Source organism: Ptychodera flava, chromosome 5 (assembly GCF_041260155.1).
Source record: "Ptychodera flava strain L36383 chromosome 5, AS_Pfla_20210202, whole genome shotgun sequence".
NCBI classification, from domain to species: domain Eukaryota; kingdom Metazoa; phylum Hemichordata; class Enteropneusta; family Ptychoderidae; genus Ptychodera; species Ptychodera flava.
This window is the reverse complement of record NC_091932.1, coordinates 24,376,029-24,403,801: the sequence shown is the minus strand read 5'-3', so window position 1 is coordinate 24,403,801 and position 27,773 is coordinate 24,376,029. Positions and strand designations below refer to the sequence as shown.

Genomic DNA, 27,773 nt, shown 5'->3' with positions numbered 1-27,773 from the left:
GCTATGAAAGAAATCATACAATGGTCTTGTCAATATTTCCCATGTAAACCTATAACTCATAAATATTCATCTTTCCGTTTTTTTATGATCTGCAGAAAAATTAGAAAGCCTGAAATGTCTGTGCTCATCATTGATACCAAAAAAAACCCTGGAGACTATGAAGGAGCCACATCACCTATTCAGGTATTTGACTGAGTCAGGAAAAATCAGTGATACAGACACAAGCTTGCTTCAAGATTTGCTGCACAAGACTGGGCTGCAAGTGCTCTCTAAAAAACTCAAGTCTTTCCACGCAAATCAACCCTCCAGTGGGCAGTCTTTTCAGGCCAATGACACCACCAGTAAAGGTAATTATAAAGAGCTCTGCCAAGTGATGTAACACAGTCAGATAATATATCTTACCAGGCCATATTGTGAGCATGTTTTTATGAGGAGCATTATTCAATTGCCTGCATTTTTGATCAATTGTGTCTAATAAGTCCATTTCAGACAATTTTTACTATGTGAAAAGTTTACCCTTTACACTTTTGACATGACACTGCAATATAATTGCGCCATACACTGGGCAATTTGCATTTGAACTTGTGAATGCCGCTAGTCCAAGCACCTACTAGATGCATGTTCAGAGATGGCCGTAGAATACATGATATGCCCTCTTGCACATTCCCCAAGTGTGGCACACTGGCATCTCACTGTGGAATTCTGTCATATCACTTCCTAAAGGACGCTCCCACCACTGTTTTGTCAGGTATGATCCTTGTACATGTACATACATAGCTTTGTGTAGCAGGGCTGTGTGTTACCGGCTATAGGCCTATTAACGGTAACACACAGCTCTGTATCGATGATCTAACTAGTTACATACAGTACTCTCAAAAATTCACAACAGCAATCTGAGGACATTGTTGTTATACCGTTACAGGCAATTTAAAGGAACAAGAGAAAGGCTGGTTGAATTCCTAAAGCGTGAATACAGAGGACACTTTGCGAGGTTACAACCAATTCCATGGAACGATGATCTGAAACTCAAACTGAAGGAAGTATATACAAGGCTAGAGGTAAAAACAGTTGAAAGAGGTGCCACAAAGGCCGGCCAAGACTTGAAAAATCTGCATGACATGTTCATGGCTGACGAAGAAGAACAGCATGCACTTCGGATTAGGATAGAAGGTCCACCGGCCATGGGTAAATCAACACTATGTAGAAAGATAGCATATGACTGGGCTTGTGGTGAGCTAAAGCAGTACAAGTTACTTTTCTTTTTGGAGATGAGACATGTAACAGGCTCAGAGGTAATTGATGAAATATTCACTCAGTTACTACCCTATGATTTTCCAATTACAAAAGAAGAGCTTGCAAATATAATTTCCCAGCAAGAAAAATCAACTTTGTTTCTCTTTGATGGTTTAGATGAAATCAAAAAGGATAAAATTGAGGGCTGTGAAATAGGTAACCATATTGCCAAAAAATTACGTGCGTACTGCACAATTGTCATCACCACAAGACCACGTTTACGTGATAGGTACTTAAGTGACTGTGACTTGTACTTAATTGTCAAAGGATTTACAAAAAAGAGTACCGATGAATACATTGACAAGTATTTCAAAAATGACAAGGACACAGGTACGACTCTCAAACAGCAAATAAAAGTTCAAAGGGAAGATAATACTGATAAATCTATCACAGATCTCCTTCGTAACCCCTTGCATGTGTCTTTCCTGTGTATTCTCTGGGAAGATTACAACACAACGAAAGGGAAATTATTTCCCAAAGACCCATACAGAATTATACTCTGAGGTACTTGAATGCACTTTAAAACGATATTGTGCCAAAAACAGCATTGAACTCAATGATGATGAAATACCAAAATTAGTTATTGGTTACAGAGATGAGTTGGCTGGTGATTCATATAAAATATATTTAGCTGACAAGATAAATTTCTCAAAAGATGATATCTCTTGTGAAAAATCCTTAGATTTAGGATTACTGGTAAGAGATCTTGGTCATTCAAGGATAAAAGCAAAAGAGTTGTATTTCTTCTACCATAAAACGTGGCTTGAATTTTTCACTGCATTTTACATTTCCTCTCAGTTAGAAGTAGGAGATACCACTGGTTTGGATAGCCTGTTCAGTAATCCACAGAAATCAAGTTCTGTCCTTAAATTCCTTGCAGGAATTTCTGAGAGTAAGGCAAGTGGTTTATTGTTTGACAGATTTAATCAGGAAATTCAGACTCTGAAAAATAAATTGAACACTCCCTCAGAATATATAGATGGCAGTGAAAAACTTTCATCTTTACTTGGCCAGTGTTTTGAATGTTTACATGAATCAAAGCAAGGACTGGTGTCTGCTTCACACGTAGAAAGTTCAATAAAAGGGATTCTACTGTATGCAGGAGTTAAGACTGAAAGTTATACTTTACAATGTATATCTCTGTGTGACTCACCAGATCATGAAGTCAGTAAATTCATTAGAGTCAACAGGACTCATTATGACTTTTCGTTCATCCTTCATTTCATGAAACTACAACCTGGTCAGATAGAAGAGTTAAGAATTTATCACCCCACCATTCAAGAGATATCGATGTTATCAAACACACTATCAGACACTGCAAAAAATGTAAAGTTGAAGACTTTAGAGATAGACATATTCTCCAAAAATATTGTACAACATGTTGATAAGTTGTCAATATTGATTAGAAATGGTAAAGAACATTCTACTCTGCAAACTTTGAACATCCACTTGGCTTCACGGTTATTTTATTATGATGACAATGATGATAATGCAAAGGCATTCAACATAAGCGTGGTGAATTGTTTGCTAGAATTGCTGATAATGAGAATATACAAAATTTTGCTCTGACATTGGGACAACGTTTGGCATTTAAAAAAATTAGTTCACTTCCAATCTTTGAAGGGTTTATCAATAAAGGAACCAGGACAGTGAGGTTTACCATGGATGGTTCTAAATGTCAACTGTCTAGTCTGTGTAACTTCATGAAGAAGTGTGAGAAAACAGAATCAATCAAACTAGAGTTTCGTAACACTTATGGCAGGAGTGATGATTTCAATCAGGAATTAAATATGTGTCTACAAAACATGAGTACAAGTATAAATGCTCTCAGTCTATGGATAAAGGGATTGGAAAGAGACTCTGCTTTGTTTGATACACTATCAACAAATACCACACTGAGTGAGATATCAATAGGTGAGTTTACAGAGCAGTCTATTGATAAAGCGTGTGACATCATAAAACATAACAAATTTGCAAGATCTCTGACAATCTATGTTGACAGCAAATGTATAATCAATGGTGAGGCTATAGTGAAGTCACTGAGAGAAAACAAAGCCCTGAAACATTTATGTGTGCAGTATGGATACTGGTATGTCTATGATGCCAAATTTGAAGGACAGCTTGTACAACTTGCCAAGGAAATAGCAAATTGTCAGTGTTCATTGAAATCAATCATATTATCTTGGGCCTGTAATAAAGAAGTAAAATATCCGAACATTGCAGATTTCATTTCACAGCAAGTAGGGCAACACCATTGGTCATACAATGTCTTTCCTCACTGCAGTGGTAGGTACATGCACCAACTTAGCTACTGCACTGAGGATGATGGGATTAGTCAGGTTTAACAATAACATTCCATCATTAGATATCAAGAACAAATACATACGTAATGTATAGACTTGTAAAATGCAGAGAAAATGTTCAATTTTGATATATGCTGCATTATACTTTCCAAAAATATCCAATAACTTGTAATTTCATCTGTCAAGATAAGCAGTAAAACTTTTACAAAATCTAAGCATCTATAGATGAATGTTACTTGTATTCAGTACTGGTATGTATCATATTGATGAATGTGAAATGTTGTTAAAATGAAAACTAGATTGTAACAATGCCAGGGAACTAGTCGGAATATTATTGTGACATTTTCTCATGTATAGTTTTTAATGTAAATATAAATATAACTGTATTAACAACTACAACATGTAAATTGTAACAGCGTTTTTTTTTACGTTGTAATTATTTTGTGCTACACCATACTGTGAAGCCCAACTTTCACCTGTATATATCAACTTTCACCTGTATATATGAAAGGTAACATTCTTCCTGTGTTACTTGAAAATAGTGTTTTTGTTCATAGCAATTGAATTGTGATAAAGATGACCAATGATATGACTGTAGACATGTTGTATCATTTGTTGAAGGCTTCCTTGTGGATAAAGACAAATGTAAAATGCATCTGGTTTTGAATTAACCTTTTTCATACTAGCTATATGAAAATTTCAGTCATTTGAATTGGATGAGAAATAACAACTTTTTTTCATGTACATGATGACCTGCTTTGTCTGCAGCATTTATTGCATTGAAAGAGAGCAAGAGAGGAATGAGAGATGAAAAGATAAATATTGCTTTATTGAATTGGAGATAATAAGCCTTATGCTAAACGTACACACACGTTACATTCTGCTCCCTTCAATTTTCACCTCCACACACAAGTGTACTGAGAACTTTCTACACATTTGATTTGCTGTTGAATCAATGTACATCATGATAGTTTTCATGAACATGTTTTAGAGCTTCTTCAGCTAGAATACACCTCAGTGACAGATATTCAAACTCTCAATATTTAAATGTCTGTTTTGTTGGGGCTAATTTTGAAGCTTTTGAAGTAAAGTTTTCACAGGCTTGCTTTTGTGAAAATCAGGAATTTTATTTTTCCCAACAGAGATAAGATAGGGATGGTCCATTTTGAATTTCAAATATCTGTAAAAGTTGGGTAATTTGTTTCTCTAGTACTCAAAATTTGGATGATGATCCGTGAGTTTTACACCTGACTTTGAAGAGAATGGTTGAAAGTCTGCTTGAGGAAAATTTGAGAAAAATTTAAGTCTTTCATTTTTGAGGTGCGAACTACCTTAAAGTGTAATATGTGCCTCGTAAGTGAAAGACTTCAGCTTTTGTTCAAACTTTCCTGAATGAAACGGTCAACCATTCTTTTAAGAAATCAACAATAAATATGGGGGTCACCGTACCGGAACTAGCATAACAAATTACCCAACATTTTGCAATATTTGAAATTACAAAATGGCTGCCATTCCTGTATTAACTATATGGGGAAAATAACAGTTTAGATTTTCGAAAAACTATCCAATAGCTTTAAAATGAGCCCAAATCAGAAAAGAATTGTAGAAATTTCAGAGTCCGACAATCTGTCCCCGAAAGCGCGTTGGCTGTTGAGATTTCCCTATTGCTCTTTGAGTTGGTCCTTGTTCAGTAAGAGTTTGGTGTCCTAATTGTAGAAACTTCCATTTAATCAAAAATACAAAATTAAATGTTAATACCGTGGTATTCTCTGTAATTAAATTATGATAGATGCATGTCAGGACTTATTTCAAACAAATTTATTCAAATTGAATTCTCATTCAACAAAGTCAACTGGTTGTATTTTCATTGGAAAAACATACAGTAAACTATTAGTCGGAAAGGCTATCACTAAACATAAAAAATTATAAAAAAATCAGCTGTTGCAGCAATTCTGAAACTGATTAAAATTGGTAAATCAGTGACCTTTGACCTCTTTTTTAAGAGACCTGCTTTAACCAGAATTCGTTTGCCAACAATAATGTAGTTAACACATGTACAGGCTAATTTGGCAAGCTGAATATTGTGTATCTCTGCATGTTTACAGGAATTGAACAAGAAATTTGACATTTGAAACAACAATAATGAGAAGATAATCAAAAGTAACAGCCATTGACTCTTTGATCACAATATCAAAGTAACTGACAACTCACAATGTCTCACTTTGTAAGGCAGAATACTAGTATAAGGTCAATGTGAACAAGTGTGAACAAGAGTTGCTGTTGTTTTTTCTTGGCCAGTTTGTTTTTCATTGTCTATTATTTTATACATCATTACGATATACATGATACCATGTTCTTGTATTTCATCACACACCCATGATCACCTAAATACGTCATCAGGTAACAATTTTCCAGTAAAGGCCAGTGGGCCTTGTCCATAACACAGAGACACACCAGCAACAACAAACACCATTCCATATAAGTTTCTGTTGGAACGAGATAAATATAAGAGAATTTGGGGAAAATGTAAATACTTGCTGTGTGAAACAATTGGAATTCTGAAATTATATTGCCTATAGAGTGCAGAAAAGGAGCCTCAAATATTCACTGGCATTTCAGGGCAGAGACAGAAAATTACAGGAATCAGATTGAATTACTACAGACACTGTTGTACAAAGTTGACCTTTCAGTAACTTAAAGGCCCATGTGTGCTGCAATTCTGCGAAATTTGTCAAACCTCAAGGTACCTCCGATTTCCTCAGATATTCTTTCAATCTGCGAATCTGAACAATATTATAGTCAGTCGCTATGCCTCAACAACGTTTGCTTGTGGCAGAATAGGCACGACATTGAACAGAATTTTGATCATTTTAAAATTCCCGGCATTTTCGAATTCTAGCCATATTGTGTGAAAAACGGCGAATTTTGGTCAAAGTGGAGTGAATCCCTTTACCGTCCTTTCAGTGGGTTGCACCATGATTTATTTGTATAGATTCAAAAGTGTACATGCACCATTTACACTGTTTATCATGTAGTTGTACAGAGGTGGCCATATTTGGGTGCGGCACCCATTTATTGTTTGTCTTACTGAACTTTGAATCTCGCCATGCAGTCGACTAGTCCCACTCAGTTGATAATTATACTTAAGTAAACATCTCTGATTAAAAACATTTCTATCAATCAATTTTAATCTAAATATAAAATCATGAAAAAAATGCCAAAACTTGCAGCTCATGTGCCTTTAAATTTATACAGGAAATGAAGCAGACCGTGCAATAAAACTATTCAGTGTTCTGTGACCTGGCTGACCTTTCGTACGTGTCATAGCAGACTGGGGGATCATGAATGCAGCCTTCATTTCACATTTTGTAAATTTGTATCTACTGATATTTGGTCACTTAGCAGGTCATATCTGATCGGTAGATTTCTGACCTGAGTCAGAAACCAAGTCTATTGTGTACATGTAGATATGACTGAATAATAATGACAATAAATAAGTTGCAGGTACAATCTTCGGATATGCTACGCATTGCCCATTTCCTTAGAAGGTCACTGAGAATGATTGCCATCTTAACCCTATTTCTCGCCATAATTTCTGTGCGACACTTAACCAATTTTAATGAATTTTTATTGATTTCTTTTTTATAGTATTTAACTTAATGGACACAACTTTTCATTGCCTGCAGTTTTTGACCAAAACTTTTGGGAAAATCTCAACTCAATTGTCTAGATGAATTTATATTCTATATATTCTATATTAGCCGGCAATATTTTCATAATTTATTCTTCTTCCAAATATATATGCATACGTCGTCCATCAATGATACTTCGCTATGAGGAACAGTCTACTTTATAAATGTAACAATAGCAAGGCAGTCTGTTACAAAAGCGCGTGAACATTTGTAATTTTACAAACGCACTTAATTTCTGATACACAATCCATTTTGATATCGGATCACAGTCGCACAGTGTGTGGGGGAAAATGTGTTTAAAGTTGTTACAGTACAGCAAACCATATTCGGCCCTAGAAATCGAGATTATTATTTCAGCCATTCTTCATCACATGAAAAACAATTAAAAGACTGTGGTTATAGCTTTCCAGGAAATTTGAATTTCCGACGATGATAAGCAATCTGAATACTGCATTCTTTCAGTTACATTTTGAAGGTCCCTGACTGTAATAGCTCTGTATTTGCCTAAATAAGTTTTAAAAATAATTCAGAACAGCTGATCTTAAACTGTTTATATTGTCTTGGGAATGATCGATGAAAAAGTATCCTTCCATCAAAGGCAGCTCTGTATAGTGACACCTATAGGAGGGTCTAATACTGCCGATGAACTGACTCGCCCGTCATTTTTGGCTTTCCTCTCGCCCTTGCAGTTGCCCATAGACAAACGTTTATGGCCAGTATGTTGCAATTTCCGTCTGGAAGTTAATATTCGGTGCGATATTATCATTACTTGAATATTAAATATTTTCAGGTGGTATATTCTTACAGTAATAAGAAACTTACTTTCAGATCTTTCAAGTTGGTACATTGATGTGGATGATCAATAACATCTTTGGAAGAACAAAATATCCATGCACGTGAAGGTTGGCCGAAAAGAGAAGTTAGGTAGGCTTGCAGTGCAAATTCCAACAGAAAATGATTGTTATTACTTTTTTCAAATCGGAAAAATTCTAAGTCAGCATATGTAATTGAACGCAAACTCTAAAGATATAACGCTATTCTTTACGCGATATTTGGAATACGCAAGCTAAAAGGGACGAAGGGGTCCGGTCTTTTTTTCTGTGTACTACGGCTCGTGGATTAACGAAGACACAGTCATAGACTGAAGGAATTAAATATTTTGTTTGAATCTTTTGCTTCTTTTGATTTGTTTTCTTTCCTTACATGCAAAATGGCTAAATGTCATATCATGTTGGCCCGCTGGAAAACGGGGTCTTGACCTAGAGTCGAAAAGTTCCGTACTTTTGATAACAAGATTGTAGCACTGTGATTGTAGTTGAAGGGGAGTTGCGTTAATACAAATCCCTTCTGTTTTCTTCATATCGAACGCTTGAGGGCGCCCACGTAATACACTTATAACTTTAAAGAGTAGAAAGCCATCAGAGAGAATGGTCCCTTTTGTTCTGTGCATATGAAGTATTAATGTGTCAGAAGGGTTATTGCACAGTTTGTCTCCGATTAATGATAAACCTGTTACGTCATCCGTTAATGTTAGATTGTAAATAATCGACTTCACATTTAACCTTGTTTTTTGGTTTTTGTTTTGTTTTAATTGCAAAGCCTTGCTTCAAAATTGCTTCAGCAGTGAAATCTGTAGAATTTGTGTGCTAGAACGTTTACCCGAGGCTGATGGACAAGAAATTGAATTTAGAGGAGAGCCCTCAGATGACTGGGTTTTTCGTTTTTGGTTTTTTATTCAATTTTGTTTTGTTTTAAGTAAAGCAGGGGACCGTGAGAGTGTTTCTAGTAAAAGACCTTAGGAGTTATACTCCAGACTCAAGCGTTTTCAAAATCAACGGGAGTGCCATTTTACAGATTCTTATTTTATCACGGTGACTTAAAAATAATGAAAATGTCAATGTTGCGGACTGACTGCCTATCTTCTTTTGATGGTTTTACCTATACAAAGGAAACACGCGTCACACGTTTTTTTTCTTTTTTATTAAAACTCATAAATGTTTTACATTGACTTATCTACACAAAAGTCGAGGAGGAAACTGACAAACCTGATAATTCTCATAAGGGTTATTATGAGTTCAAAATTCTTAGTCGCTCTGGATTATTACATATCTCCTTGTCTATTTTGCATCTTAAGGAAAACTCATATTTTAACAGTGCAATTACAGGCACTTTTGTTTCACTCAGCCAATGCTTATGAATGCACCATTTGCCAATCAAAACCAGTAAATTTAAAATACTTTCCTCATTTTTTGAGAAAACGTTGTTTGTTACACAGTTAAAAATGATATAATGGTCAAGTAGAACGAAATCTCTGCAAAATACCCGTCTATGCATTTGACTTTAGCCCAAATCACCTTAGCTAATGAACAGTGTATGTATTTATGTTGAAGAGAATCCGGTGTAATGCAACGCTCAGTATTGAGTGAATCTCTCTTCTTCCAATAAAACAAATACTTGTCACATGACAATAATCTCTGTAAAAGTTTCCATTGAAACTCCCGTAATTTCGTTTCTTTCGTGAATGTATATATATTCTTCAAGATCATTTCACGGGACTGGTGGGTTACTCCAAGTGACGAGTACCATTTTCTAAGTTTCTCAACACCTACACAATTCTGTGACATCATATTCAAGTAAAGGACTTTTACGAGTCACTTTTTCCACGGCAATCAACTGTTTCTCGATGTTTTTAAAAAAGGTGGAACTTACTACACCATTTCAAAGTCACATTTCTGTTTCTAGCGGGTTGCAACTCGCATTGTACCATGCATTTTAAATCTTCACATAAAAATCGGGAATTACAGATTCTAAAGCTTTCTTTCTTTCACGTTCTTGTCATTTGTTATAACATGCCCTGTTTTAATGATTTATAGTATCTTTCGATAGTATTTTCATCACTTCATTTTCAAAAAAAAAAAAAAAATCCAACATTTTTCAACCCTCCCTCTTACTCATAACAAAGTATTGCTTCGAGACAAAGACGAACCCTGACTACGGTTACACAGTTTTGAAGACGCCTTGTCACATGCATAATGCCGATCTTGTGAATTTGTACTCATTGATCGTCAAGACCGTTCACCGGCAGGCACGTGAGAATCTTTAGAGAATACAACGCAAAGGGCTCTAATTATAGATCGCACAAACGAGACTGTTAGACATACTGTGAAAATCGGTGAAGTATTCCGCTCATGCAAAGTAAGACGCCACCGCCAGCGTGCGTTCAGATCAAAACTCCATCGGCTGGTGTTGCAGTAAACTTTCCAATAAAACATTAGGCCTAAAGTCAAAACACTAAAGCAAAAGTTGAATGCTGGAAACAGCCAACAGCGATTCAAAACCCTAAACTATGCCTGTCGTTTTTTAAAGTCCGCAAATCGTGGTCGCATTCTTTGCTGTGAGAGAGTAAATACTAACTTCAACGAGCTATAGTTGCATAGCAATATGATTTGCAGTAGATAACATAAAGGAATACCATGTTTCCAATGGATATCTTGAAAATTACGATTAAGAACTAGTTCAATTTTTCAAAGAAAATGATGATACGATATAGTCGACTTGGACAGTGGTCTATTGATTTTTCTTGAAAATATCACTGATATTGAATTTGCGGTCAAGAGGGACAACTCGAAAGTGAAAGACATATATAATTTTTCTCAAAATTTCCTAAATGAAACTTTCAACCATTCTTTTACCAACTCGACAATTAAAATCGGGGGCACCGCGCAAGTTTACAAAGTAGAGAAAGAAATAACCCAACATTTAATAATATTTGAAATTCATAATGGCCGCCATTACTGTGTCAACCCTACGTGAAAAAGTAAGTTTTGGATTTTCGAAAAAAACTAAGAAGGTAAAAATATTTCTTTCTCCGAGAGCTTTAAAATTAGCCCTAACAAGTGTTAGATGAGAAAAGAGTCGGTGAAAATCGAGAGTCCAAATATTATCCTCCTAAACGCTTTCTGCCTTAATGCGCGGATGTTGACATGTCCCACAGTGCAGTGCAAGGCGTTGGCTTAAGGGAGGAAGCCGCTCCTATAATAAACATTGGGTATCTTTATTACTCTGCCACAGACCTCAGCCTTTTTAAAATATGTAATTTCCACTGAACTCTATTGAACATGTAATTGGTAAGGGAGTACTACTCGGCCTCTGAGTAAATACTTTTGTAGGTGATCTTTATTCTGTATTTCCAGGCCATCGGCCCAATATACAAACATAACTCAGATAACATTATTAAATGACAGGAAAAGAAGAAAAACAACAATTCTTGCGGGAAAAAAAATATATTTTACATTTCGATATCTTTTCTGCATATCATAGCATGAAATGTAAATAGAAATTTGTCAAACGATGGATTCCCAACTGGAAAAGGTGAGGCGTCAGCATAACCAGTCAAACTATGGCGTAATACTGCCTAAAGGCGGCTCTCAAAATTCATATATAAATTTAGGACTCTGTGTGACACACTTCAATGTGATGCTAATTTGTATGGGCAAAAAGAGTTCGAAATGGTATCACTGTAGTACCTCAGTGTTATAAATGACAATTCGCATGTGTTCACTCAGAACTGGTAAACTAATTTAATTGGGATGAACACAAATGAGCACTAAAAAGGCCTATTAGGGTTTCTCACACAAGCAAAGTTACTACGACAAAATAGTTTGATGTAACGGCAGATTAAAGGGGTCTTGACTAATGGTTCATGAAGTATCCGTGGGGCGAAGCAGCCGAACAAAATAGTTCAATAATTCTTATCATTATTGAGATACTGGTCTAAAGCAGCTATAACATATGCACCATCTGAGAGCAACTGATCAAGCTAGCACGTGATCTTTGGGTATTGTTTTTGCATTTAGTTATTTTTATAATGAGATCATTAAAATGGGAAAAGCTACAAATTGCCATATGATTTTCAATTTATATCGAGCAAGAGAGGGCGCCCGCGTGACACAGTCGCAATCTTATTGTATGAAGACAAAACGCTTAAATGATATATACACCAGCACTACCTCAAAAGGGTTTACGCAGTTTTTGACGGACTCTTTACTTTTCCAGGGTGTACCCAGGTACCATGCATATACTTTCAAACCTTGTATAGTGGTCCTCAAGGGACTAAAAATGATATTGAGGTGACCTTTCTATAGGAGTAGGGTGGTATTACTGTCGGGGCAGGTATAGTTTGCTGAGTGCAGGAACACATACTTTGTAAACCGTCTTTACCTGCATCATCCATACTTAGTTTTCAATTCATCTATGATGACTACAGAGCAACGCAGTTTCCGCCTTTAGGATGTTTGCTACCTTAACCATTTGTTTCGTGTCCTCAATACATCTGGGAAATTTCAGTTTTCAAGCCTGTCCACAAAAAAACACGATTGGAACTAATTCGGGATAATTGGATGGTGAAGTAATGATGATTTAATCTACAAATGTAATCTCATCTGCTTTCCTTTTTACATTACACACTTGTTTTTATGAGTAATTTGTATTATTGCAACATTCAACAATCTAGCACCTAACACTTTTGAGAAATTAAAAATTATGAAAATCCAATTATCCCAAATTATTTAGTTCCAATCCTGTTAAAAACAACCGAGTGGCGAAACTCGAAGCTTACACCACAGCCAAAGATGATTTTGCACAGCAGAAGTTCATGAATATTTTCTCCCCATATCAGATTGACTGCACAGTTTCTTTCTGCCTAAAAGTAACACACACTGAACTACTAAAACAATGATGAAAAGGCTGTCAAGTCTCATTGTTAGGGTAGAATGCACCTTTAAGGACAGATATTTGGACTCACAAACTTTCTCAATTCCTTTCTGATACACCACGTTGGGGTTCATTTTAAAAATCTTGGTGCAAGAAAACTTTTTACCGGCTTAGTTTTTTTAAAAATCGAAAATTTAATTTTTCCTCCATAGAGTTAACACAGGGATCATGGCGGCGGTTTTGAATTTCAAATATCTTGAGTAATTTGTTTCACCAGTACCAAAATTTGCAAGGTGACCCACCATTTTTATTTTTGATTTTGAAAGACAATGATTAACATATTCTTTGAGGAAAGTTAAGTCTGTCACTTTCGAGGCGCATACTGTAGACACCAACCTTGCCATACTTACAGGATCATACAGTGTCTGATTGTGACGTGGTTGTCGAAAGTCTTTTGTCAGTGACACGTTGAATATAACTACAATCTGTCAAGGGGGCTCCTTTATCTAGACTTTACTAAAGTAATGTATGAAATATTCAGCTGCAGGGAAATGATATCTTAAAAGCGAAACACCGTATTCACACGACATTTGGCGGTCCTATTTTTGTGAATTTATTCACAGTTTCTGCAACTCCCCCTGGTATGGTCTTCGGCACAAATGTTTGAAGTCAACTCGGACTAGATTTATTTCGATCGACCAAAACTAGTAAGCGGGCCTGACCCAACTTTTCCAACTCTAACCTGACCTAAAATCACTAAAGAGCATGGCTAAAAACAAACTGTACCTGGCCTATACCAAGAATTTTCAAATCCCGGATCGTCAAAAAAAAAAAAAAAATTCTGAGTAGATATTGGAAAAATACGGTAGATGGAAAGTATCATTGACTGTATACGGAAAGGCTAGTATTTTGACCTTAGTAAAAATATGGGATGTAAGCTAGGCACTTCTAGGTAAGAATGAAAAGGTTACACATCAGATTGCCTACTTTTAACTGAGTGAAAACTTGACGTAAATTTTGCATGATAAGGGGACACTTTAGCCTGCACTAACGAATGTATTCAAATGCATTCTCCGAGTTAGGCGACGAAACAGGGCCAGGCTGAATCGATGTTGCGTATAATCAATTTAGGATTGAAATGTAGGTCTTATCAAGTCAGACTGAAAGATTCGTCGCTCGAGGGCGCTGTTAGAGGGTAGCGTAGAGAGCGACGGATCTTTCAGTCCGATATCAGTTTAACGACTTAGTTCATTAATGACGTTTGAATAATATTGTTTGAACTCGTTGACCCTGTGCGTTAAGACTCTCAATCCATAGCTAAACACGTAAAGTAAAGATATCATATTAAGATTTGCAGAAGTCTCGGAAGGATGAATGATGAACATGTTCGACAGTATTTTACTATGAGATTTGAATGAAGAAAACTTCATGAGACTAGTCAGTGTTTTCTCTGCATGTTTACTGAACGGGGCAATTTCTGCCCCATTCGACAAAATTAGGGGGCAGACTTGACATTTTAAGGGCCATTATTTTTTACGCTTACTAATTACATTAAACAACATATCCTATCAAAACATGAACATAAAATGGCACTAGTATCCATGGAGACTGAACCACAACTATGTCATTGGCTGTTCTTTTCGATGCGTACACTCCACGTTATGCACGTAACCAAAGTTGAATGACAGAAGATATTCTGTCTTTAACTTTGGAGTATTCTAACTAGAAACAACGGCAAATTTACAGGTCACTACACTATCCGCTATGGGCGTATTTGCGTGCTGTTTTTTGTGCGCGATTTTCGCGCTGTCAATAACCTTTAAAGGGCAGAAAATGGCAGGAAGTGCGCAATTTGCGCAATCGCGCAATCGAGAGAAAATCTAACTAATCAAAGTGGGGAACAATAAATATGTGATTTATGGCGACCAGAGAGCAATCGCATGTCAGGTCATGGATTTTGTCGACATTTGCTACAGATATCTCCTTTTCAAATTTGTTGACTATAAAGGTTGATTTTAGAAAGAACCAATTGTCTAATGGTCAAGAAAATGGACCTCGGGAACTATGATGCTCTGAAAATATACAAAAACAAATTTCAAATGGAAATTTCTTGTAGATTTGTCTGTGGTTGTAACAATTTAAAGTCGTTTTTAATGCCAAACCGTCCTATTTCACAGGTCAATGGTGCAAAAAACCATGGGTAACGGCCCAGAAAAAGGACTTCGGGGAACCATGATTTCAGAAAATGAAATTGAAGATGTATAACCATTAAGGTGGTAATCGCCTCAAAAATGACAGCTTAAACTTTTGCTCAAACTTTACTGAATGAAACTTTCAACCATTCTCTCTCAAATCAAGATTAAAAATCGGGAGTCACTGTGCAAAGTTTGGAACTAGCAATAAAAATTACTCAACATTTTGCGATATTTGAAATTCAAAATGGCCTCAATTCCTATGATGTAAAATAAAGTTTCAGATTTTCGAAAAACTTAGACGGTAAAAGTTTTTCTTTTCTTCAGCAGCTTTAAAATGAGTCCCCGCAAGTGGCAGAGCAGAAAAGAATTGTAGAAATTTGACTGTCCGAATATCTATTCCAAAGGCGCGTTCTACCTTAAAATGAAACAGTTCATTGATTTGTTTATGGTTGTGATGAAGTTGTTGTTTCTGATGCAAAGCCATCCTTCTTGATGATTCTAAGGTCAATATTAGGAAGAACGATGTCTAATGGTCCAGAAATTGGACCTCTGAGAATCACGATTTCCTAAAAATAAGAATAAAACATAAAACTGTTTTAAAAAAATTAGTCCATATGGTGGTTGTAATTTTTTTCTGATGCAAAGCCATTCTGTTTGTTTACCTCAGGGTCAATGTAGGCAAATACCATGGCAGCCGGTCCAGAAAAACGGACCTCTGAGAAAATGATACCCAGGCATATCAGAGAAAAATATAAAAATATTTGACTGTATAGGTTCATATCCATTTGTGTATGGTTGTATAGAGTTGTTTCTGATGCAAAACCTACCCTTTGCTTGACCGTAAGGTCAGTATAGGCAAGATAGAAATACCCCCGCGCGTCTACTGGGGCAGAAAATGGTCCGTTGCGTTATATCGTGCGCATTGCCATGACACTTATTTCTCTTGGTCGACTTGACAATTTTATTTTTGTGCTCTTTTGTACAAGTCTTGTTATCACCTGTTCAGTCAGTAAAAAGCAATGTTCGTATTTGTTTTATGTACTTTTCGGTCAATTCTGTTGTTAGTTTGGCCATAACTCCACACATACCTTTGTAAAATTTGACGCCTAAATCCTTGATTGTTGAAATTTGACCCCCCTTAAAACGACTATGTAAAAGTCACCCCCTCCCCGATCTCCACCATCACCGTAAAAATACGATTGCTCGCCAGAGGGGGAAAAAGATGGCTCACTAAGGTTAAAGAAAAAAATCCATCAAAAGTTACTTTCTAGAACACCTTTTTTTTATTTTCAGGGCCTTTCGGGCGCAAATTGAAGACTGTCAGATACACAATGGTTTTTTTTGCTAAATACATTTGGGAGTGCTACATTTAGATTTTAATATCATCCTCATATCCATCATTCCCAAGTTGGTCAGTACATGTAGCAACTTTTGGCTTTTAAACTTCTTGTTCTGTTTGTTAGGGAGCCGTCATTTTTTTACGGCCTGAGAGAGTTGGAGGAATGTGAGGCGGAAAGTCACTCAAAATATTGAAAACTTCAAGGGGGTACTCAAAATGTAAGAGGAAGAAGGGGGTTACTCATTTTTTATGCGAAATAAATTGAACCATCTCTCAGATTGCACCATTGCACACATCAATTTCTCAAATTTTTCACAGGATGTAGGACAAAACTGAATTATTGTGAATTCATCGTTTATATATTGTCTCAGAAACATGTCTTTTATTTGACTTCAGTTCAATAACCATTTTGACGACTAACCATCCAGTATTCAGGCTTTTCATAAGAAGCTGGCAGCTGCATATTCTTTGGTACGTCTTCAATCTCTGGCAAACTGAGAACTGTTTTATCATAAAATGTATTGTCATTTTTTGGTTGTAGAATATTTTGACTTAAACACTGATCAATCAAAAAACGAAAAAAAATATCAGTGTTCAATGTCATTTTCAAACAATTTTACCGAGTGCAAAATAAATTGAAACACCTCTCAGATTACACACATTAATTTCTCAAATTTTTAATACGCGAGAGGGAATCCCTCTCTCGTGCTCTCCCCTTTTAGTGTTTTAACAATTTTACTTAGAAAAAACAACCAAAAAACAAAAACAAATTAAAAACACCCCTCAGATTGCACCAGACTACAGCATTGCACACATCAATTTCTAAATTTTTTCCAAGACAGGGACAGCCCTCTCTGACGCTTTCACCCCTCAGCATCCCGCATGTTCTCCCCCTGTACTTTCTGCCCAATCAGATATCATAGTGAAAACCCTGTCATGATACACATCCAAATTAAACAATACTATATGGTTGGATACTGGCTATAGCGCATGAACTTTTACATGGTATACATTGTCACTTTGTGCTGCATTTTGTAAATTTTACAAATAAATCTATTGGTATTTAACGTTTCTAAGTGGCGGTCAGTCAAAAATTTCTGAGTTAGAGAGGGGTTACTGAATTCATCATGGTTTGGCAGTGGGGGGGGGGGGGTTACTCGGAACTTTGGAGCTTCCAATGAAATTCCTCCGACCCCCAGGCCGTAAATAATGATGGCTCCCTTAGCTTATTTCTTTCCACTAGATTTAGATACCACAATGTAAATTTAGATGTAAACATAAGATGATAAAAGCATATTACATCTTTGATTGTTCACGACTGAACTGTGGTCCTTTACATAATGAATTATAAATGAAGGATATTCCACCAGTCATCTCCTTTATATCCTGGGCAACTGACTGCATGAGCTAAAGTGTTGGTCCATGCAGATTTGTCATCTTTCCTTAGATTATGTGCATTTATTATATCACCTGAACTACACTCAGTTCCAGAGGCATATACATTTGAATATGGTATCGTGTTCCAACTGATTATCTATAGTGCAACATTTTACTCCGCACACAGTAGAGGACTGTACATTTGTTGTTGGAAAAAGTATCCAAATGAGGAGTTGGAGAGAAAAAGTTACCTGTAATTAATTAGAGCGTGAGAAAAAACATTGAACAGTGGACTAGATATGAAAAAAATGCAACCACTTAGGCTAAATCTTCCAGACACCCTCCACTAGGACATCGAATAGTCTACCCGTTACAACGAATGCACCCCTCCTCCAGGTAAAAATAAGATTCCTTGCTTAAAACAAATACTCAAAAAGCATTTCCATGACACTATCCATAAAACTTATCAGACATTTCCTTATCCAGTGCAAAGGCGCTTGGCTTGTCGCTTCGCGAAGCCCAAATGATAACAACAAGTTGTTTTCATAGGGGCTTCGAAGCGACCAGCTAAAATGACTGTGGTCCAGTCAGTCCAGTGTATAGCCTAAATGTCGACATAATTCATAATAAAGAGGTGGTCCAATGTTAGCTGTGATATTGCCGCCACAGTTACGTGTGGTTCGATACACAGCGGCCGCCGCTTCTTTTTTCTATGCTTACCATCGCGGCCGCTGTGTATCGAACCACACGGAACTGTGATTGCAGCCGTACTTACGGCGCCTATCGAACGCGCTCTAAGGGTCACAGCAACCGAGCTATAAGTCAAATGTGTGATACCTGTAAATTATTAACTGGGAAGTGGTCCACCGCAAGGCGGGCTCTATAATAAGGTGAAACCTTTTTAGTTAAAAAATCCACTTAAGCACGAAGAGCAATAAGATGCATTCTCATCTTCACTCATCTTACTGGTTGCAATTCTTATCAAAGAATAAAAAAACTGTATCTTTTAAGATAAACGACTTCACAGTGCACCTAACTTTGCTACGGTACAATGGCCCTCTGCGGCTTTCGTATTTTGCCCTCGTTTGTTGTTTACAGTTGTAACGTTGACGTCATAAAAATTCCTTAGAGAAAAAAGGTGACTCAATCATTCGGTCAATCTATTAATTAATAAATGATAAATAAATGAATTCATCTTTTATGTTTTCATCTATTAACTTTGTTGTTAAGCAAGATCTCCATTATCCCTATCATCATGCATGGTGCACCGAATATTCAACACCCCGCGGCACGCGCGCCTGCTCTATAGCAAGCCCGAGCCTGCATGCCTCTCAATCACGTGCCATTGCTAAAATGGCGACAGGAAACGGCGGCACGGGCGGTGACGGACCGCTTGAAAAACAACAAAAACAAAGGCTTCAAGTTGATCAGTTCCGAACAACTTTGTACGAAGTGTCGAGAGGCATAACAAAAGGTATGGACATGACGTAACGATCGACGTAGAGGCCTTGTTCTCTACACTGGCAAGGACCAAACTCATAATAATTTCGTACGTGCTTAATTTATTGCCTGGAAAGCTACTCGAGCATAGGGGGATATAACAGAAGAATAACTTGCTGGTGCGTTCACTTTTGACTTTGTCAAAGTTAATCCGGTGATAATCTGGAGACAGCGTCCACAGATTAGTAATTTACCCTTGCTTGCTTTGGCGCATTGGGCAATCAAACGTATCAGATTAATAGACGCAACGCAGTGACATTACTTGGCGCAAGATACACGTAGCTGTGTGTACTTGTGTGGGTGTATCCAACGCGCTCAGGTCATTGGGGTCATAGCCACAACAACAGAACCAATAGTATCCTAATAACAGCTATCTTTTGGAACAATTATATCATAACAAATGATATAATATGATATAATTGCTTATATAATATGATATAATTATGATATAATTGTTCCAAAAGCTAGCTGTTATTAGGATATTATTGGTTCTGTTGTTTATTGTTGTTTATTGACCAATCATCGACGTGGTTGTTAGCGTGGTACTAGCCCGAATAGCGACTAACAGAAGGCATGTGATAATACCTGGAATGGAATGGAACCATTCCATTTTGGAATGGTTCCAAATTGGAATGGAATGGTTCCAAATTGGAGTGATTCCAAATTGGAAATTCCAAATTGGAAATTCCAAATTGGAATTTCCAGTACAGATATCACAATTGAAAAAGGGGGCTTCTCCAAAATTTGTACAATTTTGAAAAGTAGGTGTTGTTGTTGCAAAGTTATTGCTTGATCGGCATTTACAGTTAATTCATGTTGACAGGCTTTCTAAGGGGCAGAGTGGTCATTCGTACTGTTTAGGTAAGAACCATTTGGTTTGGAGGTGGGGATTCAGAGAATGAAAATGTTTTAATCACTCAAAGAGCAAAAATTTATTGATTTTGCATATTTTAAACCTGAAAGTTCCAGCAGTTGAATTTTACATCAAGAAAACAGGCTGACTAAGACTTTGGAAACACAAACCTACCATGATTGGGAAAAAAACTTGTTCACATAATATTTCCTCCTTACCCTTCTGCAAATCACATGGTTCTCCCCTTTGAATAGTTCTGTGTGTGTGTGTGGTATCTTTGTTAGGGGTAGACCATTTGATATCCTTGGGGGAGGGCTTGGAAGATTTGGGGGGAAAATTATCACGAGAGGTTGCGTTTAAAAAAAATTCCTACCAAGAATTGCAGAAAAATAAAATAGATTGCTAGCAGATACGAAGGAAAAAATTGTGCACATACAGTTACTTTAAGTCTCAAGTTTCTGCTTAAAATATTTGGCACAGCATTTTATAATATTTGTAATTTTTGGCATGCCTTGGGTGCACCAATTTTATAGTATCTTTCAATGTCCATATGCCATGACATGCTTTTAGCCTGCTACCCGGAACAAACCTTATTACTAACAGCAGGTTGTAGTTTTCTTACATATTGAGACCTCAGTGACTTTTTATTATCTCCCTCAGTAATTTTGCTGTGATAAAGGATGCTTCTGTTTTCTTTCCAACTTTCCAGCATTCTGAAGCAGATGCTGTTTGCCTATATTTCCATGTAAACTTTGTGCTGTTTAAAGTTCTCTTCAAGTACTTTTTTCATGTCATATGAAGAACAACATCTTAACAGAAAGAATAGCAATTATTGGCACTTTAAATCGCCAATGTGCACAAGAAAAAAAAATCCTGCCCAAATTCACATATACACAAAAAAAAATTCCTGGTTAAGCAGGGACAAAAAAATAAACATCCCAGGGTCAATGTTCCAAGGCCCAACGGAATATCAAATGGTCCAACCCTTAGTATAGTAACGTATCTTATGACAATCAGCCCTTGTAACAGTTTTGTATGACTGATAATTCTTAAAGAGTAACTGATACAAATCCTTAGTACAAACGTCTGTTAATCACGAAATCAGTGTTTTTCCACCTGTCTAAATCGGTAATATGCACTGGTATATACTGAAATAATTAAATGATAGCATGTCTAATTACATAGTTTAGAAAAGATACATTACAAAATAAAACGTATTCTTATATGTTTAATAATGTGATTCAGAAAGATTAAAATGGAGATCATTGCTCCACTCTAAGCAGAAATGTTTATTTCATTTCCTGCAGAGTAAAGTCTGAATTATAACATTTTGCAAGGTACCTTTTCTAAATTATGCAGACTTGCTTATGCATTTCATCGAGATAAAGTAGTGACCATCTTCCTTCAAAAAGTAATTTTTGCATGATATTCTGATCTACAGTGCAGGACTTCTTATTTTACAATCGTGAGTCATTTAAGTCTTTATCATCTCTTGTGTAATACGACATGGTGATGATAAGACCACCATCTGATAAATGTGCATGTGTCAAGGATTGTTGATAGCCAGGATCGCAGAGAGTTCAATTTATTGAATATTTCCTTCTCTAACATAACATTCAATAAATGTTCAAGAAAGTACCTCAAGTTGCTACCAATCACTCACTGAATTGTTGCAAGTCAATCAGCATTATGTGATGATGTGATAATTTTAACCCACCAGTTACCCTTGTACAGGGTGATTCTATCAAGAATCACTATTGTGTGCCCTGTTTGTATATGGAGAGCCAAGGAGATGTTTGTGTCAGTATCAGTTTATCATCCAATCAATTACTGCTACCCATGGAAGATCGTCTGGAAAAACTCTGTGTGTAAAGTAGCTTTCTTATTTGGATAGACTGTCATCGTCATAGCAACAGGATGGACTTTAGACTGCAACATTAGACTATATGAATGTAAGCTAAGCGTGGGACCCCAGACAACAGGCATTACATAATTTAATCAATTACATGAACTTTAGTATAGTGGATGAACTGTATTTTGCACCTGGAAATTCTATCAGTTTAATCAGGAACTGTGACCAGAGATGGGTAGAAGAAACTATCACAGGATTTAAGACAGGGTTCAGAGAGGTGAAAATAGATATTGCCCATGCCACCAATTTGTTCTTGGCCATCCCTGAAATACTTTCTTTTAGTCCTTCCAACAATAACAAGATTTCTAGGAGCTGATGATTTCAAAATAAAGGAAAATGAGTGCAACTTCACACATCGTTTTCTACCTTGGTTAATGATGTGGTATATTGAATCGATCAACGTGGTTTTGTGATAATAGAACTGCCATCTGATGAATTTGCAGGTGTCAAGGATTGTTTATTTCCTGTCTCTAACATAAGTGTCAATACTTGTAAATGTCCAAAAAAGTATCTTGCTACCAATCACCAATTTCAGTCATAATATTCAGCAGACCAGAAGACACATAATGTTAGCTTTACTTTGTCATAAGTATTTTCTAAACTTTGTTAAGTTTAGAACCGATTGAGATTAGAGATGCTATCAGTTAATTATTGCAGTACATACAGGTGCATATAAACAGATATAGGCAGGTGGAAATTAAACACTGGTTTCGTGATCAACATAAAGTTTTTACTAAAAATTTACAAATTACTTTTTTTTGAGAATTGTATGTCTCATGCGACTATTTCAAGAGCTATTAGTCATAAGATAATTTACTAACAAAGACACAACATGCATATAATTTTACCATGCACTTGGGGAGAACCATGTGATCTATGGAAGGGGTGGGAGGAAAATAGCAATACACTACAGAGACCATCAGGGTTATGGAAGGCAAGGATACTGTAAAGGGAATACAAGGACTCAGCGAATTTGCGTGATTGAACTACAACTTGGTCAAGTTATTAAATGATAGCATCTCTAACTTTTATCGGTTCTAAACTTTACAAAGTTTACAAAAAGTTATACTACCCTTTAGATAGACGTCTTCTTGTCTGTATTTGATTTGACAAGAGTACAATGGCGACTATTGCTCCATTCTAAGAGGAAATATTCATGTCATTTCCTGCAGAATATGTACACTAGGTGCAGTGTGAAGTCTGAATTATAACATTTTGTAAGGTGCATTTTCAGTATCGCTAGATATTTCATTTAAGATTTAAACTTAGGATGGTTCTGTAGTTTATCTAAGTCCAAGCATATGATTACAGGGTCCAGGTTTAGAGGCTAGGGAATGAGACAGGTGGCTTAAACTACAAAGTATTAAGATTGTGTTAATCGTAAAATCAGTGTTATTCAGTGTTCTACATGCGTTGATCTCTGTAGAGTGCAATTATAAGAAATAATAGCATCTGTATCTGTTCGACATGTTCATAGTGTAGAGAAGGTTTCAGGAAAGAGATTTCTCAATCAAAAAGTAAAACTACAGTGTAAATGTGTCTCCTTGTCTGTTCTGTGGCATTGTAGTTCAAGAAGAAATGAAATAGTCAAAGCTCTTCTACAAACAAGTGTCATTCTCGCATGCCAGAGCAATAATTTTCGCTCCGCTGACCTACGCAAAATCAAGCTCTGGCAGATTACGCCGGGAAACTGCGGAAGTATGAATGGGGGTTAATTAATTATTCATGAGAACATATCATCAGAATTAGCCAATCACGAATACGTTTTACAAAGTCATGTCGGGTCGTAAGCTCCTCATTGTCTGTGTGTACACAATCGAGCTTTCAGGGCCTGAGATCCTCTGGTTCTGTTGCACCTCTTCCGATATATGTTGCATTAAATCCGACAGCTTTCAAAATTTTGACTGTTTTTCTGTCATGATCGAGAGCAATGGCGACACCATGTGAATACTATGGCTTCGATAGGACACAGACTACGGCATCAACGAACCCTACCCGGTCCCACTGCAAGGTCGTCCCCGTACACTCAGTGTGACTATTTTCGGACGATCTCGGTTCGGACATTCAAAGACATGCTGTTCGTTTTACTCACTTTGCTCCGTATTGATAGCGTTTTACAAGTCATGATACCGCATATTAAGTCAGGTGACGCTGCTGTCCCGTTTTGAATAGTTAGTTTTTTTCGGTAGAAGCTATTTCGGGCGCTATAAAACTTCGCGAAGTTAACACACCGTACGATCTAAAGCAACACACAGAGACAGCCCATATCCGATGTAAGCACCATACACGTTGAAATATAGTTGCGTCGTCCATGGGTTGAACGTAACTAATTTATCACAAAATTTTTACAAAGTTTTCTCAACACATCGAAATTGAAATCGAGGGTTTGAAGTTTCAAAATATCAATATTTAGCCCCTATAATCACATTCCAAATACGACGTCCGATTACTACGCACTCACTATGAGTCAACAATTTGGCAACTTTGACCCCCCAAATACCACTTCCGTCCTGTTAACAGTTTTAGGATAAACACAATAAAGTTTCGAAGGGTGTGGTAATAAGATTTCGTACTGCTCGTTATTTGTGAAACGGCTTTGGGCGAAATCCACTATACACGTCCGAAAATTGTCACCAGGTCACACTGAGCGAGTGTACGCATAAGCTTATACGTGTTCGTACCCTGCTGAACTGCAAACCCATGGAACAAACTAAACCTCTCTTTGTTTGATTCCGTTGTAAGCGTAACTTTTGTGATGAATTAATGAAACATAATGGGACTTGAACAACTACGCAATTTCCCGAGATCTGTGATTTCGGCAGTGTTGAGACGATCGGGAGCCTTAGTAGCGTACATTTGTGATTGTATCGCGGAGCACCAGCTCGAATGAAAGGGCCCAATATACCATTCATACGTTTCTAGCTCCATGTATACCCACAGCACGATAAGAAAGCTTTCAGTGTGAACCTTAATGAAGAGATCGATACATAAACGTTTATACATAACTTGTGGTAAAGTAATATGATCAATGATCAATAGTTTTGACCAACGGGTTTTACACAGCGGTGTTGTTCTACGTCTGGGTCGGACACTGTGCATAGCGAGGCGTGGGGCCAGCTGCTCCAGTTATGCGATACCCTTCGATATAATGCCCGTGAAACACGATGGGCCGGACGGCCTGCCATGCCTGGTAGCATACAGACTTGCCACCGCTGGTCCTTGTGCAAAGAAACCCATCTTTTCCTTGTAAAATAATTATCAATGGCGTCTTTTTGGTGTGAATAGAGCGGTTGAGTCCAAAAACATTAAACATTTACACATTGCGCGCTCTTCGTCGACAGTGAACGCCGCGCTGTGTGGTGGTAAGCACCAAGATCAGCTCTGTAACGGGCAATCTGATTGGCTCGTAGGTTTTTCCTCGACTATCATAGAGCCTTGCAGCAATGCGTGAACGCTAAACGTGGCCAGTGATACCACGGCCTTTTCGGCGTTGGGTGATAAGACTCGCCGAAGAGGGCGTGGTGTACGACGATGACAAGTGTGTGGAAATCCCAAAGTCGTTATCTGTATGATATGTGTTATCGACAGGTGCATTGCTGTTTTTTTATCTGTTTAATAGGCATGAACTTCTGAATTTCAAAGAAATTCTACCCATTGCAAGTTCTTATATGCCGAAGAGTGCATTGTTCAGTGTTTTCATCTTTTGTCTAATATGCATGATATGATAACAAGGTGGTGATAAGACGATGGTGGGATAATTTGCAGGGCGTCTAGGGTGGTAGATTGGAAAATCAACATACATTCTGAAGGTAATCCACACTGCCCGCAGATTCGGTTGGTCTCGCATCAACTTATAAGCATGTATAAGAAAAAAATGATGAAAACATATGCTGAAGCGCTTAAAGGCTCTGTGCCTGCGACCAAGTTACTCTGAGCTAGCAAACTTCAATTTACCCAAAGGTAGAGGCAAAAAGCCACACAAAAGTATGCAAAGTCAGGAAAGGGGCATCAAACATATCCCCACACCTGCAGCCCTAGAATACGTTACTGCTGCTACATCTGACAAGATGACAGACCAAGCCAGCAAAAGGTCATGTTTTACCAAATCCGTGTGATGGAGTTATGTTGTGCATGCATTTACTCGAAGACTGTGACAAACGAGTCAAACATGTTATGGCTATAAGGGAAACTTAAAAGAGTGGGACAGAAAGATATCATCAGCTCCTAGAAATCTTATTATTGTTGGAAGGACTAAAAGAAAGTATTTCAGGGATGGCCAAGAACAAATTGGTGGCATGGGCAATGTCTATTTTCACCTCTCTGAACCCTGTCTTAAATCCTGTGATAGTTTCTTCTCACCATCTCTGGTCACAGTTGCTGATGAAACGTACCAAAAATTGCAGTTAATTCATATTGATGTGCTTAAGCAAGCAAACATATTGTAATGCCTTTGTTGTACTTTCTGTAACTGTAACATGCGGTAACTTTCGATTGTCTTACATTTACCCAGTATTGTAATGTGTTGTAAAGAGAAGGGGTGTTGTGAAAACAATAAATATTTCATATTAATGACGCATCCAACATGAGGAATTTTTTTCTTTATTTAATGTGAAATAATATTGTGTTGAACAGTCCGTCAGCAATTAATCTACTATAATTACACTCACATCACAATACTCCCTTTTGCTATCATTTATTCCCAGTACCAACGTTTCTAATCAATCACATGTCAATCAGTTCTAACTCTACAAAGTTTAGAGAATACTGTATGTGACAAAGTAAAGCTAACTTTATGTGTCTTTTTGTCTGTTCAATATTATGGCTAAAATGACAATTACTAGTATTACTCCTGCATTCTAAGCAGTAATTTTCATGTCACGACGTGTGTTATTACACATTGCAGCGTAAGATCTGAATAATAACATTTTGCTCTGTACCTTTTTCAAAATTCATGCAGACTTTCATATTGATTTCATTGTGATAAACTGGCGTCCCGCTCTTCAAAAAGTGATTGTGCATATAAGCTTAATATTGTGATCTTCGTTGAAGGACTTCAACTTCACAATCTTGAATCGTTTCAGTCATTTTTTATCCATTGTGTAATGTGACAATTTGACATGGTGGTGAAGAGACTGTCCACCTACATCCTATTATGAACCACTATTGCTACAGTTTAATTATAGATTCCAGGTTCCACCGCTCTGTGTTGGGGGCTAGAGAATAGAAGCTGCACGCTTTAATAGCAAAGTGACATTCTGATTGCCACTGTTGTAACTTTATCCTTTTGGTGGTTGTGTATATTTACAAACTTGTTGACATATTATTTTTCCCAACACAAACCACATGGTTCTCTGAGCAGGTGCCGCCAACTGGTAAAATTTCATGAATTTCGCAAAATCATCACAAAACATGTTTTGAAGGCTGATATACCGATTTTTCTTATTTTTGACCTAGACCTAAAATTTGGAGGGGAAAGTGAGAGCTGTTCGTAACTGCCCTCCCGCTGGCATACACTGAAAATGTCCCTCCCACTGAATTTTGATGCCCACTGCCCTCTGGTATCTACAGTCTGCCCGCTCCCCGCTCCCCACATTCTG

General features: G+C 37.1%; 3 protein-coding genes across 3 annotated transcripts in view; 1 reads left to right on the top strand and 2 right to left on the bottom strand.

Annotated features, from left to right (window-relative positions):
• The window catches only part of LOC139133353 (transmembrane protein 234 homolog), a 220,983-nt gene that overhangs the window by 26,654 nt on the left and 166,556 nt on the right, over nucleotides 1-27,773 (bottom strand). The window lies entirely within an intron of this gene.
• Nucleotides 1-27,773, bottom strand: part of LOC139133344 (NLR family CARD domain-containing protein 4-like) — a 543,607-nt gene that overhangs the window by 489,356 nt on the left and 26,478 nt on the right. The gene's annotated exons all lie outside the window — the stretch shown is intronic.
• Nucleotides 116-4,246, top strand: LOC139133346 (uncharacterized). The gene is made up of 2 exons (XM_070699895.1): nucleotides 116-347; nucleotides 923-4,246. The coding sequence occupies exon 2, from the start codon at nucleotides 1,708-1,710 to the stop codon at nucleotides 2,860-2,862; it is 1,155 nt and encodes a 384-aa protein (XP_070555996.1). The 5' UTR covers nucleotides 116-347; nucleotides 923-1,707; the 3' UTR covers nucleotides 2,863-4,246.